The 14,965-nt window shown below is 42.6% G+C and overlaps 1 protein-coding gene across 1 annotated transcript in view; it reads right to left on the bottom strand.

The window, feature by feature from the left end:
• Positions 1-13,363, bottom strand: part of LOC128698916 (uncharacterized) — a 98,118-nt gene extending 84,755 nt beyond the window's left edge. The window contains exon 1 of the mRNA XM_070096777.1: positions 13,024-13,363. Within this exon, the coding sequence (XP_069952878.1) occupies positions 13,024-13,099 (76 nt within the window). The 5' untranslated portion in view covers positions 13,100-13,363. The remainder of the gene's footprint in view (positions 1-13,023) is intronic.
• Positions 13,364-14,965: the final 1,602 nt, after the last annotated feature.

The raw sequence follows: 14,965 nt of genomic DNA, 5'->3' as shown, positions 1-14,965 counted from the left end.
TATATGGGCGCCTGGCAAACCTGAGAATAGCATTCCGATACCTTAGTAAGGAATCGTTCAAGACACTGTACACTGTGTACGTCAGGCCCATACTGGAGTATGTAGCACCAGTTTGGAACCCACACCTGGTCAAGCATGTCAAGAAATTAGAGAAAGTACAAAGGTTTGCAACCAGGCTAGTTCCGGAGCTCAGGGTAATGTCCTATGAAGAAAGGTTGAGAGCAATCGGCCTGACGACACTGGGGGACAGGAGGGTCAGGGGAGACATGATAACAACATACAAAATAATGCGTGGAATAGACAAGGTGGACAGAGACAGGATGTTCCAGAGAGGGGACACAGAAACAAGGGGTCATTATTGGAAGCTGAAGACTCAGACGAGTCACAGGGATGTTAGGAAGTACTTCTTCAGTCACAGAGTTGTCAGGAAGTGGAATAGCCTAGCAAGTGAGGTAGTGGAGGCAGGAACCATACCTAACTTTAAGACGAGGAATGACAAAGCTCATGAAGCAGAGAGAGAGAGGACCTAGTAGCGATCAGTGAAAAGGCAGGGCCAAGAGCTGAGTCTCGACCTTGCAACCACAATTAGGTGAGTACAAATAGATGAGTACATACACATCAACCAGATAACACAGCACACATCAACCAGATAACTGCTGCAGCATATGGGCGCCTGGCAAACCTGAGAATAGCGTTCCGATACCTTAGTAAGGAATCGTTCAAGATAGTGTACACCATGTACATCAGGCCCATACTGGAGTATGCAGCACCTCTTTGGAACCCGCACTTGATCAAGCACGTCAAAAAATTAGAAAAAGTGCAAAGGTTTGCGACAAAGTTAGTTCCAGAGCTAAGGGGAATGTCCTACGAAGAAAGCTTAAGGGAAACCGGCCTGACGACACTGGAGGACAGGAGAGTTAGGGGAGACATGATAACGACATAGAAAATACTGCGTGGAATAGGCAAGGTGGAGAGAGACAGGATGTTCCAGGGAGGGGACACAGGAACAAGGGATCACAATTGGAAGTTGAAGACTCAGATGAGTCAAAGGGATGTTAGGAAGTATTTCTTCAGTTATAGAGTAGTCAGGAAGTGGAATAGCCTAGCAAGTGAGGTAGTGGAGGCAGGAACCATACCTAGCTTTAAGATGAGGTATGATAAAGCTCATGGAGCAGGGAGAGGACCTAGTAGCACTCAGTGAAGAGGCGGGGCCAGGAGCTGAGTCTCGACCCCTGCAACCACAATTAGGTGAGTACACACACACTCACACACACACACACACACACACACACACACACACACACACACACACACACACACACACACACACACACACACACACACATACGAAGAGGCAGGGCCAGGAGTTAAGAATTGACCCCTGCAACCACAATTAGGTGAGTACAATTAGGTGAGTACACATACACGCGCCCACCTAACACTTGGACTGTAAGAAGGCGTTTGACACAGTTCCCCACAAGAGATTAGTGCAGAAACTGGAGGACCAGTCAGGGATAACAGGGAAGGCACTGCAATGGATCAGGGAATACCTGCCAGGAAGACAACAGCGAGTCATTGTACGTGGCGATGTGTCAGAGTGGGCGCTTGTGACGAGCAGGGTGCCACAGGGGTCAGTCCTAGGACCGGTGCTGTTTTTGGTATTTGTGAACGACATGACGGAAGAAATAGACTCAGAAGTGTCCCTGTCTGCAGATGATGTGAAGTTAATGAAAAGAATTCAAACGGACGAGGACCAGGCAGAACTACAAAGAGATCTGGACAGGCTGCAGGCCTGGTCCAGCAACTGTCCCCTGAAGTTGAACTCCACCAAGTGCAAAGTCATGAAGATTGGGGAAGGGCAAAGAAAACCGCAGACGGAGTACAGTCTATGGGGGCCAAAGACTACAAACCTCACTCAAAGAAAAAGATCTTGGGGTGAGTATAACACCGGGCACATCTGACGCGCACATCAACCAATTAACTGCTGCAGCATATGGGCGCCTAGCAAACCTAAGAACAGCATCCAGAGATCTCAATAAGGAATCGTTCAGGATCCTGTACACCGTGTACGTTAGGCCTATAATAGAGTATACAGCACCACTTTGGAATCCACACCTAACCAAGTAAGTAAGTAAGTAAGTTTATTCAGGTATACACAAATACAGTTACATAGAATTATCATACATAGCAGCATATGTGTAGAGAACCTGGGATAACCCAAAAAAGTCAGACAGAGTGACTTATTTCCATTGGGGTCCTTTTACCTTATTATTATAATATAAAGGTTATAATATTTTCTTATTATTCTGCAATGAAGATAACATCTTATTATCATACTAAAAAGACTATCTACTACACCAAGGTCATTAAGACTATCTACAATACGAGGGTCATTACTAGGAATAAGGTAAAATTTACACGTATGTTAGCTAAAAAATAGAAAATCATTCCCCTCCCATTCTGTAGCTACATTCATCAGACACCTTTTGGCACTCTTCTTGAACTGGTTCATGCTATGACTGGCTTTGACATGTGCGGGTAGTCTGTTCCATTCCTTTATTGCTGTACAATAAAAGGTGTTTGAAGCCTGTCCAATGACTGTGGGTACTACAAAGTTGTGCTCTCTCCAAGCACGTAAGGTAACTAGACAAAGTGCAAAGGTTTGTATCAAGACTACTCCCGGAGCTAAGGGGCATGTCCTACGAGGAGAGGTTAAGGAAAATCGAGCTGACGACACTGGAGGACAGGAGAGGTAGGGATTATATGATAACGACATATAAAATACTGAGAGGAATCGACAAGGTGGACAGAGATAGGATGTTCCAGAGATGGGACTCAGCAACAAGGGGTCACAGTTGGAAGTTGAAGACTCGGGTGAATCACAGGGATGTTAGGAAGTATTTTTTCAGTCACAGAGTTGTCAGGGGGTGGAATAGTCTTGGAAATGATGTAGTGGAGGCATGATCCATACATAGTTTTAAGAAGAGGTATGATAAAGCTCACGGAGCAGGGAGAGAGAGAGAAGGTGGACCTAGTGGCGACCAATGAAGAGGCTGGGCCAGGAGCTTTGAATCGACCCACTCAACCACAATTAGGTGAGTACACACACATACAACCCCTTCCGTAAGGTTACACAAGCGCAGATAATGTCGTCACCAGAACTCCACTCAGATCTTTCTCAAAACACTGCCATTGAGTCACTCATAAACACTACCAGCGAGTCACAAATCCTGCCAGTGAGTAACTCACAAACACTGCCAGTGAGTAACTCACAAACACTGCCAGTGAGTAACTCACAAACACTGTGAGTAACTCACAAACACTGCCAGTAACTCACAAACACTGCCAGTGAGCCACTGACCAACACTGCCAGTGACTCACAAACACTACCAATGAATCACTCATAAATCCTGCCAGTAACTCACAAACAATGCCAGTAAGCCACTCGCAAGTACTGCCAGTGAGTCACAAACACTGCCAGCAACTCACAAACACTACCAATAAGCCACATACAAACACTGCCAGTGAGTCACTCACAAACACTGCCAGTAAGTCACTCACAAGTACTGCCAGCAACTCACAAACACTGTCAATAAGCCACATACAAACACTGCCAGTGAGTCACAAACACTGCCAGTGAGTATTGTGCCCCCTGAATGGGGCCACTGTTTATAGTGTATATATTTACCTTTTCATATAATTTTATATTGCCGATATTGTCATTAATAGCTAAAATAAAAATATCTTGCCTTATATTATTATTTGACTTATTATATTAGCTATGTATGTAGGTAGGATGTAACATATTACACTTCTCACTGTGCTCGCTGTTGAAGAGTTGTGATTGGCTGTTCGCCCTCGCAAACTACCTTGCTAACTACCGCTCACTTGTTTGTGTCAGGCTGTACATTGCACCTCGCTGGAGTAGCACCGGTGACTCACGTAATCTCACCTGATGTGAGGCCTGTTGTCAAGAAATCGTTCTCTCTCCACAGTTGGTCATCGCTCGACCAGCACCTCTCTCTCTCTCTCCATCTCTCTAGAGATCTTGTCTCTGGCTGTTTGTTCGTTATTTAGACTCTGTTTTGGTAGAGTATGGGTTCGCTGGTGAGTCAAAACATACTTCTTGTATCTGTGTAACTCTGTTCACAGAGCTTAGTTCAGAATTAGTGATTTTTGACGTTTTACTGAGGTTGAGTGTAGTACTGATACTCTAAGTCAGTCCAGGTCCCAAGCTAAAGCTTCTGACCTATTTTGTGTGGCATCTACGCACCGTCGTAGTCGGGGATTTGGTTATGCTGAACTTAGATTCAGTATTAAGGGAGTTTTATGATTTTATGGAGGATCTGGTGATGGTCCCCAGTTAGGGTCGTTATTTTGTTTTCTTGTTCCTGACGCTGTGCTGCTGCTTGTTACATTATTGCTGTTGGCGAATGATTCGTCAAATTGTTCAAGTAAGCTGTTTTGATTGCCTTGTTGGTCAAGAAGATAGACTATTTGTGAACTAGTGTCAGTCACTTTTAAAGTTCAAGTCGAGTCTTACTGAGACTTAACGAGCACTCGGAGCACACAAGCACACATTCACAACACACGCTTGTATATGCTCGTATTATTTTTGCAGTTGATGATAACGTACCAGACGGTACTTAAGAGTCGTACTGTTACGATATATGCCTTTAGCGCTCTACTACTATATAAATAATTTAACTTTGCACTACAAGAGATGTGTAGGAGCTTATATCCTAAATTATATCAAATTTATTTGCTTTAATTTCGTCCACCTAGACAACTTTAATAAACATCTGTTTTAATTACGTTGGATTATTAAAATATAACTGTAATCCTAAAACACTAATAATATTTGCTCAATACAAGGGATAACTAGACATGATCTTAATCCGACTTGTTACAAAAACCAGAAACAGTCTGAATGTTAGAGGGGAAGACTTGCTAATATTATCTGGAGATGTCTATACTTATAGATATCGTTTTTTTGTAATAGTGAGTCAGTCATAAACACTGCCAGTGAGTCACTCACAAACACTGCCAGTGAGACACTAACACTGCCAGTGAGTCACAAACACTGCCAGTGAGTCACAAACACTGCCAGTGAGTCACAAACACTGCCAGTGAGTCACAAACACTGCCAGTGAGTCACAAACACTGCCAGTGAGACACAAACACTGCCAGTGAGTCACAAACACTGCCAGTGAGTCACAAACACTGCCAGTGAGTCACAAACACTGCCAGTGAGTCACAAACACTGCCAGTGAGTCACAAACACTGCCAGTGAGTCATACGATTACAATAGATAACTTATCAGTACTACTAAATAATTACGTACCGTAACGTAAAGTAATGAGTAACATCAGTTGTAATGAACACTGATTATCAGCAACAGTAATGATCCTTGATCAACAGCAGCTGTAATGATCCTTGATAACAGCGGCTGTAATGATCCTTGATCAACAGCAGCTGTAATGATCCTTGATCAACAGCAGCTGTAATGATCCTTGATCAACAACAGCTGTAATGATCCTTGATCAACAGCAGCTGTAATGATCCTTGATCAGCAACAGCTGTAATGATCCTTTTTGTAATCATATTATTTTTAAATATATCTAAAGGTTGTCGTACTTACTGCCTCCACTTTCAAAGTGTTCCATTCCTCCAACACATGTTGATCTGAGTCCTAGCTTAACCTTGTACCTCAATAGCCTTTTTTTTTTTTACACTGTTCAACTAGGCTGGCCTTGAGTTGTACCTCTAATTATAGGAATCCTCACTTTTTGAAAACCAATTACCTTTGCTCAAGAAATATTTTACCCAGAATGGTCCCGACTTTATTATCGATGAACTTAACACTGCTGCTGCAAACATAGGTGTCCAAACATGAGTTTTAAGATGATTCTTAAACTTTGACATTAACTTCAGTTAATTTGTAAGTTCTTCTTGTTGATTCGCCGGTATTCTCCTGGCCCGGGCCTCTGCCAAGTGGTGGCCCGGCCTTGGCTCCCTGGCGAGGAAGTGTCTGAGACCGAAGTCTCCCATGAGAGAAGGTACAAGTACCCCCTCATCGTCGGGACCAACTGTCCCCAGGCCTAGCCACATTCTCCGCCCTCACGGGGCTCGTAGGGAGAAGCTAGGCCTCTCTGGTCTGCCATCCCCGCCCCAAGGGGGATACTGGCAATGACAGTCTTGTGAGCTGCAAGCTCTGGCTCAGGCACCTACCCTGCCCTAGAAGTTTTGGTTTTCCTCCTAAACAAATAAACACATAATTCACACTTAGTCGTCCTGCCTTCATCTCTCCTCCGACTGCCTCATGATGCTCTGTATCCCACACTGGTTAAAATATACTTTTAACTTTTACTGGGCGGTTATGACGTAAACAGAATTCACAGTTGATTTTCGTATCAAAATATCCCACAGGATAAACTGTGAATCAATAATTCTGTTGTTGGTTAATTTATATATGATGATTGATGTCCCTCATGCACAGTCCGTTTGTTGAGTACGTATATAGTTCCGATAATCACTAGTCAACAACCAAAATGCTTCCGAGACCAGAGTAGCAATTTCCAGCTAATTTTAGGTCACTGATAATGAATATCATCGTTAAAATTGTTTGTTAGCTCTACTTCTCAATATACACCTACGTGTCACAACATTAATTATTATAATCAAAAAAGAAGCGCTAAGCCAACGTGTCACAACAGGTTCCAACAAGCTTGTGGCAGTGTTTCTTACCACACTCAGTCTCACTGATCTTCATTATTGTTCCAGCAGTCATAGAAAGTGGCTGCGTTGTGCAAGTTTAGATACTGAGGTGAAAGGTATGTGATTTTCTTAGCCAAACACTTTGTAAACATCTAAAAAATATTCACTGAGCAGGCTATTGCTATGTATGTGAAGCATATTATATTAATTTTATTTTCCTACTGAACGATATAAATACTTCTGCTTAGCTGTCATACTCTGTATTATAATGATAAATTGATGAATAAATTCTCTGTTTATCTTCTAACTGTTTGTTTCCTTCTTTCAGATGCCTCGTACTTGTGTGAATAGATCAGAGAACTTCTACTATATATTTGTGGTGAAGTGACCTTTGCATCACAGAAGAGCCGAATAATTGCTAATGTTAGAAAGGCATATCATCTATATTTTGGATGCAAGATTGGTGACCAGGATAAGAACTGAGCTCCACACATATGCTGCAGCAATTGTGCTACTAACCTTCGCCAATGGTTGAGCAGGAAGACGAAAGGAATGCCTTCTGCTGTGCCAATGACATGGAGGGAGCCAACAGACCACACCGGCAATTGTTATTTCTGCATGGTTCCTCCAGTACAAAAGGGCTTATCAAAGTAAAAAAAGGGGGTCCATTGCATATCCAAACATTCCATCAGCTCTTCGCCTAGTTCCACATGGAGAAGGTCTACCTGTTCCTGATGCACCAACTTCGGTATCCCTCGAGTCAGATGAAGAAAGTGGTGAGGAGGAAGACAGTGCCAGTCATGTGAAAAGTATGACAGTGCTGGTGTACAGAATGACCGAAACTTTGATGAAGCACACTCCTCTAGGCCACATATCATAACAAAAAGGGGAACTCCATGACTTTGTCAGGGATCTGCAGCTACCCAAAAATAAGGCAGAGCTGCTAGGCTCTCGTCTTCACCAGTGGAATCTCCTAGCAACTGATGTGAAGATTTCAAGATTTCGTGACCGTCAGCAGCAGTTCAACGATTTCTTCGTAATGGAAGGTGATTTAGTGGCCTGCAACAATATTAATGATCTGATGGAAGCACTTGGCATCGACTACGAACCCAGTCACTGGAGGCTGTTCATAGATTCATCAAAAACGAGTCTGCAAGATGTCTTGCTGCATAACGGCAACAATATACCATCAGTTCCTGTGGGATATGTACAACATATGAAAGAAACTTATGAGAATATAAAGCATATGTTGCAATGCATGAAATATGATGAATATCAATAGCAGCTCTGTGGTGACTTAAAGGTTGTTGCGTTTGTGATGGGCTTGCAGGGCGGAAACACCAAGTACTGCTGCTTTCTATGTGAATTGGACAGCCGTGCAAGAGGTTCCCACTACATCAGGAGAGACTGGCCACCTCGTCAATCATTGGAGTCTGGGATGAAAAATATTCAACATCCACCTCTCATTGAACCAAACAAAATTTTGCTACCATCATTACACATAAAACTGGGGCTCATGAAAAACTGTAAAAGTAATGGACAAATCTGGTCAGGGATCTGATCAGAGTCACTTGTTTGCACAGAACTGCTTAATGCCTCAAATGATGTAGTGGAAGTTTTAGCAGTAAAGGTCGAAAACCAAAACCTAGTCATTGTGGTAGTCTACAAGCCTCCGGATGCAACATCCCAGCAATTCCAGGAACAGCTGTTAAAAATCGACCACTGTCTGGAAAATCTTCCAGCTCCTGCACCCAACATCTTGCTCCTGGGGGATTTCAACTTAAGGCACCTAAAATGGAGGAATATAGCAAATAATATTGTTGCAGTAATAACACCAGGAGGCAGCTCTGATGAAAACTCACACTCACACGAGCTTTTAAATCTCTGCACAAAATTCAATTTAAACCAGCAAATAATAGAGCCTACTAGACTGGAGAATACACTAGACCTCATCTTCACTAACAATGATGATCTGATAAGAAATGTCACCATATCAAAAACAATATACTCAGATCACAACATAATTGAGGTTCAGACATGTATGCGTGGAGCCCCAGACCGACAAAATGAGACTAGTCATGAGGGAGCATTCACCAAATTCAACTTCAATAACAAAAACATAAAGTGGGACCAAGTAAACCAAGTCCTAACCGATATAAGCTGGGAAGATACACTAAGCAACACAGACCCCAACTTATGCCTAGAACAGATTAACTCGGTGGCACTCGATGTATGCACAAGGCTTATTCCTCTAAGAAAAAGGAGGAGTAGATGTAAAATAGAAAGAGACAGGCGCTCCCTTTACAGGCGACGGAAAAGAATAACAGAGCGGCTAAAAGAGGTCAATATATCTGAAATGCGTAGGGAGACACTGGTCAGAGAAATAGCAAGCATCGAACTTAAGCTAAAAGAATCCTTTAGGAGTCAGGAATCGCGGGAAGAACTAAAAGCCATAAATGAAATCGAAAGAAACCCAAAGTATTTCTTCTCCTATGCCAAATCAAAATCGAGAACAACGTCCAGTATTGGACCCCTACTTAAACAAGATGGGTCCTACACAGATGACAGCAAGGAAATGAGTGAGCTACTCAAGTACCAATATGACTCAGTTTTTAGCAAGCCGCTAACCAGACTGAGAGTCGAAGATCAAAATGAATTTTTTATGAGAGAGCCACAAAATTTGATTAACACAAGCCTATCCGATGTTATCCTGACGCCAAATGACTTCGAACAGGCGATAAATGACATGCCCATGCACTCTGCCCCAGGGCCAGACTCATGGAACTCTGTGTTCATCAAGAACTGCAAGAAGCCCCTATCACGAGCCTTTTCCATCCTATGGAGAGGGAGCATGGACACGGGGGTCGTCCCTCAGTTACTAAAAACAACAGACATAGCCCCACTCCACAAAGGGGGCAGTAAAGCAATAGCAAAGAACTACAGACCAATAGCACTAACATCCCATATCATAAAAATCTTTGAAAGGGTCCTAAGAAGCAAGATCACCACCCATCTAGAAACCCATCAGTTACACAACCCAGGGCAACATGGGTTTAGAACAGGTCGCTCCTGTCTGTCTCAACTATTGGATCACTACGACAAGGTCCTAAATGCACTAGAAGACAAAAAGAATGCAGATGTAATATATACAGACTTTGCAAAAGCCTTCGACAAGTGTGACCATGGCGTAATAGCGCACAAAATGCGTGCTAAAGGAATAACAGGAAAAGTCGGTCGATGGATCTATAATTTCCTCACTAACAGAACACAGAGAGTAGTCGTCAACAGAGTAAAGTCCGAGGCAGCTACGGTGAAAAGTTCTGTTCCACAAGGCACAGTACTAGCTCCCATCTTGTTCCTCATCCTCATATCCGACATAGACAAGGATGTCAGCCACAGCACCGTGTCTTCCTTTGCAGATGACACCCGAATCTGCATGACAGTGTCTTCCATTGCAGACACTGCAAGGCTCCAGGCGGACATCAACCAAATCTTTCAGTGGGCTGCGGAAAACAATATGAAGTTCAACGATGAGAAATTTCAATTACTCAGATATGGTAAACATGAGGAAATTAAATCTTCATCAGAGTACAAAACAAATTCTGGCCACAAAATAGAGCGAAACACCAACGTCAAAGACCTGGGAGTGATTATGTCGGAGGATCTCACCTTCAAGGACCATAACATTGTATCAATCGCATCTGCTAGAAAAATGACAGGATGGATAATGAGAACCTTCAAAACTAGGGAGGCCAAGCCCATGATGACACTCTTCAGGTCACTTGTTCTATCTAGGCTGGAATATTGCTGCACTCTAACAGCACCTTTCAAGGCAGGTGAAATTGCCGACCTAGAAAATGTACAGAGAACTTTCACGGCCCGCATAACGGAGATAAAACACCTCAATTACTGGGAGCGCTTGAGGTTTCTAAACCTGTATTCCCTGGAACGCAGGAGGGAGAGATACATGATTATATACACCTGGAAAATCCTAGAGGGACTAGTACCGAACTTGCACACGAAAATCACTCACTACGAAAGCAAAAGACTTGGCAGACGATGCACCATCCCCCCAATGAAAAGCAGGGGTGTCACTAGCACGTTAAGAGACCATACAATAAGTGTCAGGGGCCCGAGACTGTTCAACTGCCTCCCAGCATACGTAAGGGGGATTACCAACAGACCCCTGGCAGTCTTCAAGCTGGCACTGGACAATCACCTAAAGTCAGTTCCTGATCAGCCGGGCTGTGGCTCGTACGTTGGTTTGCGTGCAGCCAGCAGCAACAGCCTGGTTGATCAGGGGCTGATCCACCAGGAGGCCTGGTCACAGACCGGGCCGCGGGGGCGTTGACCCCCGAAACTTTCTCCAGATAATCCAGATTTAACATCAAAATTCCCCTCACTGAGCGACGCTAAGATAAGAGAGGGAGTCTTCAATGGTCTTCAGATTCGAGAGCTTCTTAAAGATGGTGACTTTGAATCAGGCCTTCATGGGGAGGAGAAAGTTGCTTGGGAAGCATTCAAGTTAGTGGCGAAGGGATTTCTCGGAAACAGAAGGGAAAACAACTATGAAGAATTTGTGGAAAATCTTATCAAGGCTTACAAGAACATGGGATGTAAAATGTTACGTAAAATCCACTCTTTGGATTCACATTCAGACTTTTTTTTCCAGTCAACTGTGGGCACTTAGTGACGAACATGGTGAAAGGTTTCACTAATATTTCAACCATGAAAAAATGGTACCAGGGCAAATAGGGCACAAGAATGCTTGCAGATTATTGCTGGACATTGGTAAGAGACGGTTCTTCAGCCCACTACAAGCGTCAAGCAAAAAGGCAGAGAATAGGTACGGATTAGAGTTTAAAACGTACTGACACATATTGTACGTTATAATAAAATAATCAAATATTACATGTCTCGTATCTTTAAACCTATAGCCAATAAGCATTTTTCAAGGTGATATTTGGATTCAGGCCTTAATATACATAAGAATTAACTAATCTCATTTAAGAAGCATACAATTTTTCAGAAATTGTTGACCAGTGAAAATAAACTTTCAGATATTGACTACATTCTGGCTTCGTCAATACACCGCCATTACGGCTCAATTCGAAAGTAACCCATAGTTTGGGAACTAACACTGGACGGTGTTTCAGTCCATCCTGAGCCATCTCGAGTAATAATTTCAAGACGGACCCAAACTTCTGTATTTCTAGTGTGTGGATTAGATGTGAAATGCTGCAGCCACGGTACTGTGACTCATATTCTTCCTGCACCTCAACTCTGAACAGTGCGACGCTGAGTTACTATGATGTTTGTTTACCTGGAGTCTACCTAGAGGTCCATAAAAAACAAAATTACATAATACCGTGGCTGGAACAATACACAAATAATCCGCACATAGGAGAGAGGAGGAGCTTACGACGACGTCACATTGTGACTTGGTAAATGGTATAAGTCGAACTGAAACGTCGTAAGCTCCTCCTGTCTCCTATGTGCGGGTTATTTGTGTAGTCTACCTGGAGTTCATTCCGAGGGTCAACGCCTCCACGGACCAGCCCTTGACCAGGCCTCCCGGTAGATCAGGGCCTGATCAACCAGGCTGTTACTGCAAAGCTTTGCAGATTCCTAGATTAACTTTGGAACTTCTTCAATCTAACTTCTAGTGACGACAAATGAACCTCATTCTAAACTAATACATCAGTTTAAGAAGAAACTTGACGACCTTACGGTCCCTCCTGGATCTTTATGATGTAAACACAGACATTAACGTTGTTCACTTTCGTCTCTAATTGTATTTTTTTGTTTTTTTGCAGAGAATTTCGTATGATGCCTTGGTTGTGTATGATGGGAAGGCTGGGTGAGGGTAGCACCTGTCCACATGGAGCTGCAGTTACCGCTGCACTGCTCCTCTGTCTTGTATAAATGGGCACATTTGCACCATTTATACATTTTATTTAAGCTTCGTTTCGCTACCCTGGAGTTTCATCAAGCCTCTCCGGCGAGTGAAACGTAGCCTGTATATAATACCCAAACGTTACAGATATGAATTATTGATACACACATAGAATTCCTACCATCTATCCTATGTTCTTATGTTTGTAGGTGTCGCGAGAGAGTAAATGGAAGGTGTTGGAATAGTCATCTGTTACAGAAAAAAAAAAAAACACGGAACGGGTGAGACTTGAACCCATGGCAAATGAGTCCTAATACACATAGGTCAGTGGATTCACCTGCCATGGGGTCAAGTCATACCCCTTCCGTGATTTTTCTGCAGTTGTGTTATTACGATTTCGTGAATCATACCTGTTGTAGGTGGAGGCGAGGATGCGGCTGCCCAGCAGAGCACGCTGAGAAGGCAGACCAGTGTGGGCTGCATCATGTAGTTATAACCAAGATTTAGAAAGCACTCAGCTGTAGGCACCGTCCGTCATCAACCAAGCGGAGTAACTATAGCGCTTACGTGGAAGGCATATCCTCCCAGCACTGGATGACGTCTGTTGACACAACCCTCAGAGAAACGAATTTAACCCCTAACATCCTTTATACGTAGCAGGAGTGTAGGCAGCATCCATTGAAGGCAGCGAGGGTAACACTGAATCTTGGGCTCATCCGTCTGGCCTGGTATCAACACACTTCCTTTCCACATTTCCTGTGTCCACATACTCCAAGCTCATTATAACGAACATCACGTCACACAAAGATCTGCGTCATATTGATAATGTAATTCTAGGTTGCCATTCAGTATTAAACAACACTTGGATGGAACAATAAATTAGGAAATACGTAGCTTTACATAATAGAGCGGAGGCGTGTGTGAGAGACAACTCTACCCCTCCTAGCGGTGACTCCTAGTTGCGTCACGTATTCTTCTGAATGAGAGATAAACAATTATCTTACAAAAGTGGATAATGATACTACACTGATAACTCGACTCTCATTCATTTTGAGCTAAAGATTTATAGTAATTAATTTACAAAGCATAAAATTCTTCAGGACATTCTCTGGGTATATAAAGCATCAATACGTAAATTAAAGGTCTAGGTAGTATATAACAAATCTATATATCGTTATTAAAATCTAATTTTGATTATGCAGGACAATTAGAATATATTATTCAGAATGAACATAGACACACTGAGTAAGGATGACGCAGTTAATCTACTGTATCGGAAATGTTTCCTACGAATGCACATCCTTTGGAATTCGTAGAATCAAGGGAGACATAACTGAGGTGCACAAATAGAAAATACAGGGACGTAGATAAGACAGAAAATTTATAACCATGGTAGAATTTGCAGCAATATAATAAAGTTGGATAAATTTAGATTTAGAAAGAAAGTATAAAAGAAAATGACAAAAAAGGCACAATACCGTGACTGGAGCAATACACAGATAACTCACACATAGAAGAGAGGAGCTGACGACGACGTTTCACTCCGACTTGGACCATTTACAAAGTCACACTGACTTTGTAAATGGTCCAAGTCGGACCGAAACGTCGTCGTAAGCTCCTCTCTTCTATGTGTGGGTTATTTGTGTTTAAAAGAAAATGATTTACCAGTATACATAGTTGTGAATGAGCGGAACAAACTCCTGAGCAGTGTCGCTGGAACCAGCATATTGGCTAATTTTTAAAAAGATCTTAGATAAATAAATACGAACATGAAAACAAAGAGGAGCACTGTAGTAGGGATACTGAAACATTAACTAGGCAAATGAATATACATGCAACGTTAGAGATTCTTCATTGTAAGCTGCGTTTTGCTCACCAGGATAAAGTAAGCAAAAAAAGAATCCATAGTATTGCACATGTGACTATTTTCCTTATTAATGGGTCAGTATCCCTGCTGAAGTGCTCTTATGTTTTCAATGTTCCTGTCACGAAGTAAGTCACTCGCCACCAGACTCTCCTGTAACCAGGAAGCACACAGAATTGCAAACCATTCCTTTTATCCTTACTAGGCAAACCCTAAACGTCTCTAAACATTGTAAGAAGCTTCTTTACTTATTTGCCTACACCCCGAGCACCGACCCAAGACCCACAAAAAAAAAAAAAAAAGGAATTCCTTTCAGGAACTGGTAGTGTCACATAAGCTGGCAGAGGTTTTAGCCAAGCGCTTTCTTAAACTTTCCACCTCGAGCACTCTGGTGATCGTCTTCACAGAATTAATGTCATCAACTTTAAGAACAATAAACTTGCTAGTTATGACGTTGCATCAATATTTACCAGGGTCCCAACAACACA

Source organism: Cherax quadricarinatus, chromosome 55 (assembly GCF_038502225.1).
Source record: "Cherax quadricarinatus isolate ZL_2023a chromosome 55, ASM3850222v1, whole genome shotgun sequence".
NCBI classification, from domain to species: domain Eukaryota; kingdom Metazoa; phylum Arthropoda; class Malacostraca; order Decapoda; family Parastacidae; genus Cherax; species Cherax quadricarinatus.
Note: the sequence above shows the minus strand (reverse complement) of the source record. Positions and strands in the feature narration are given on the sequence as shown.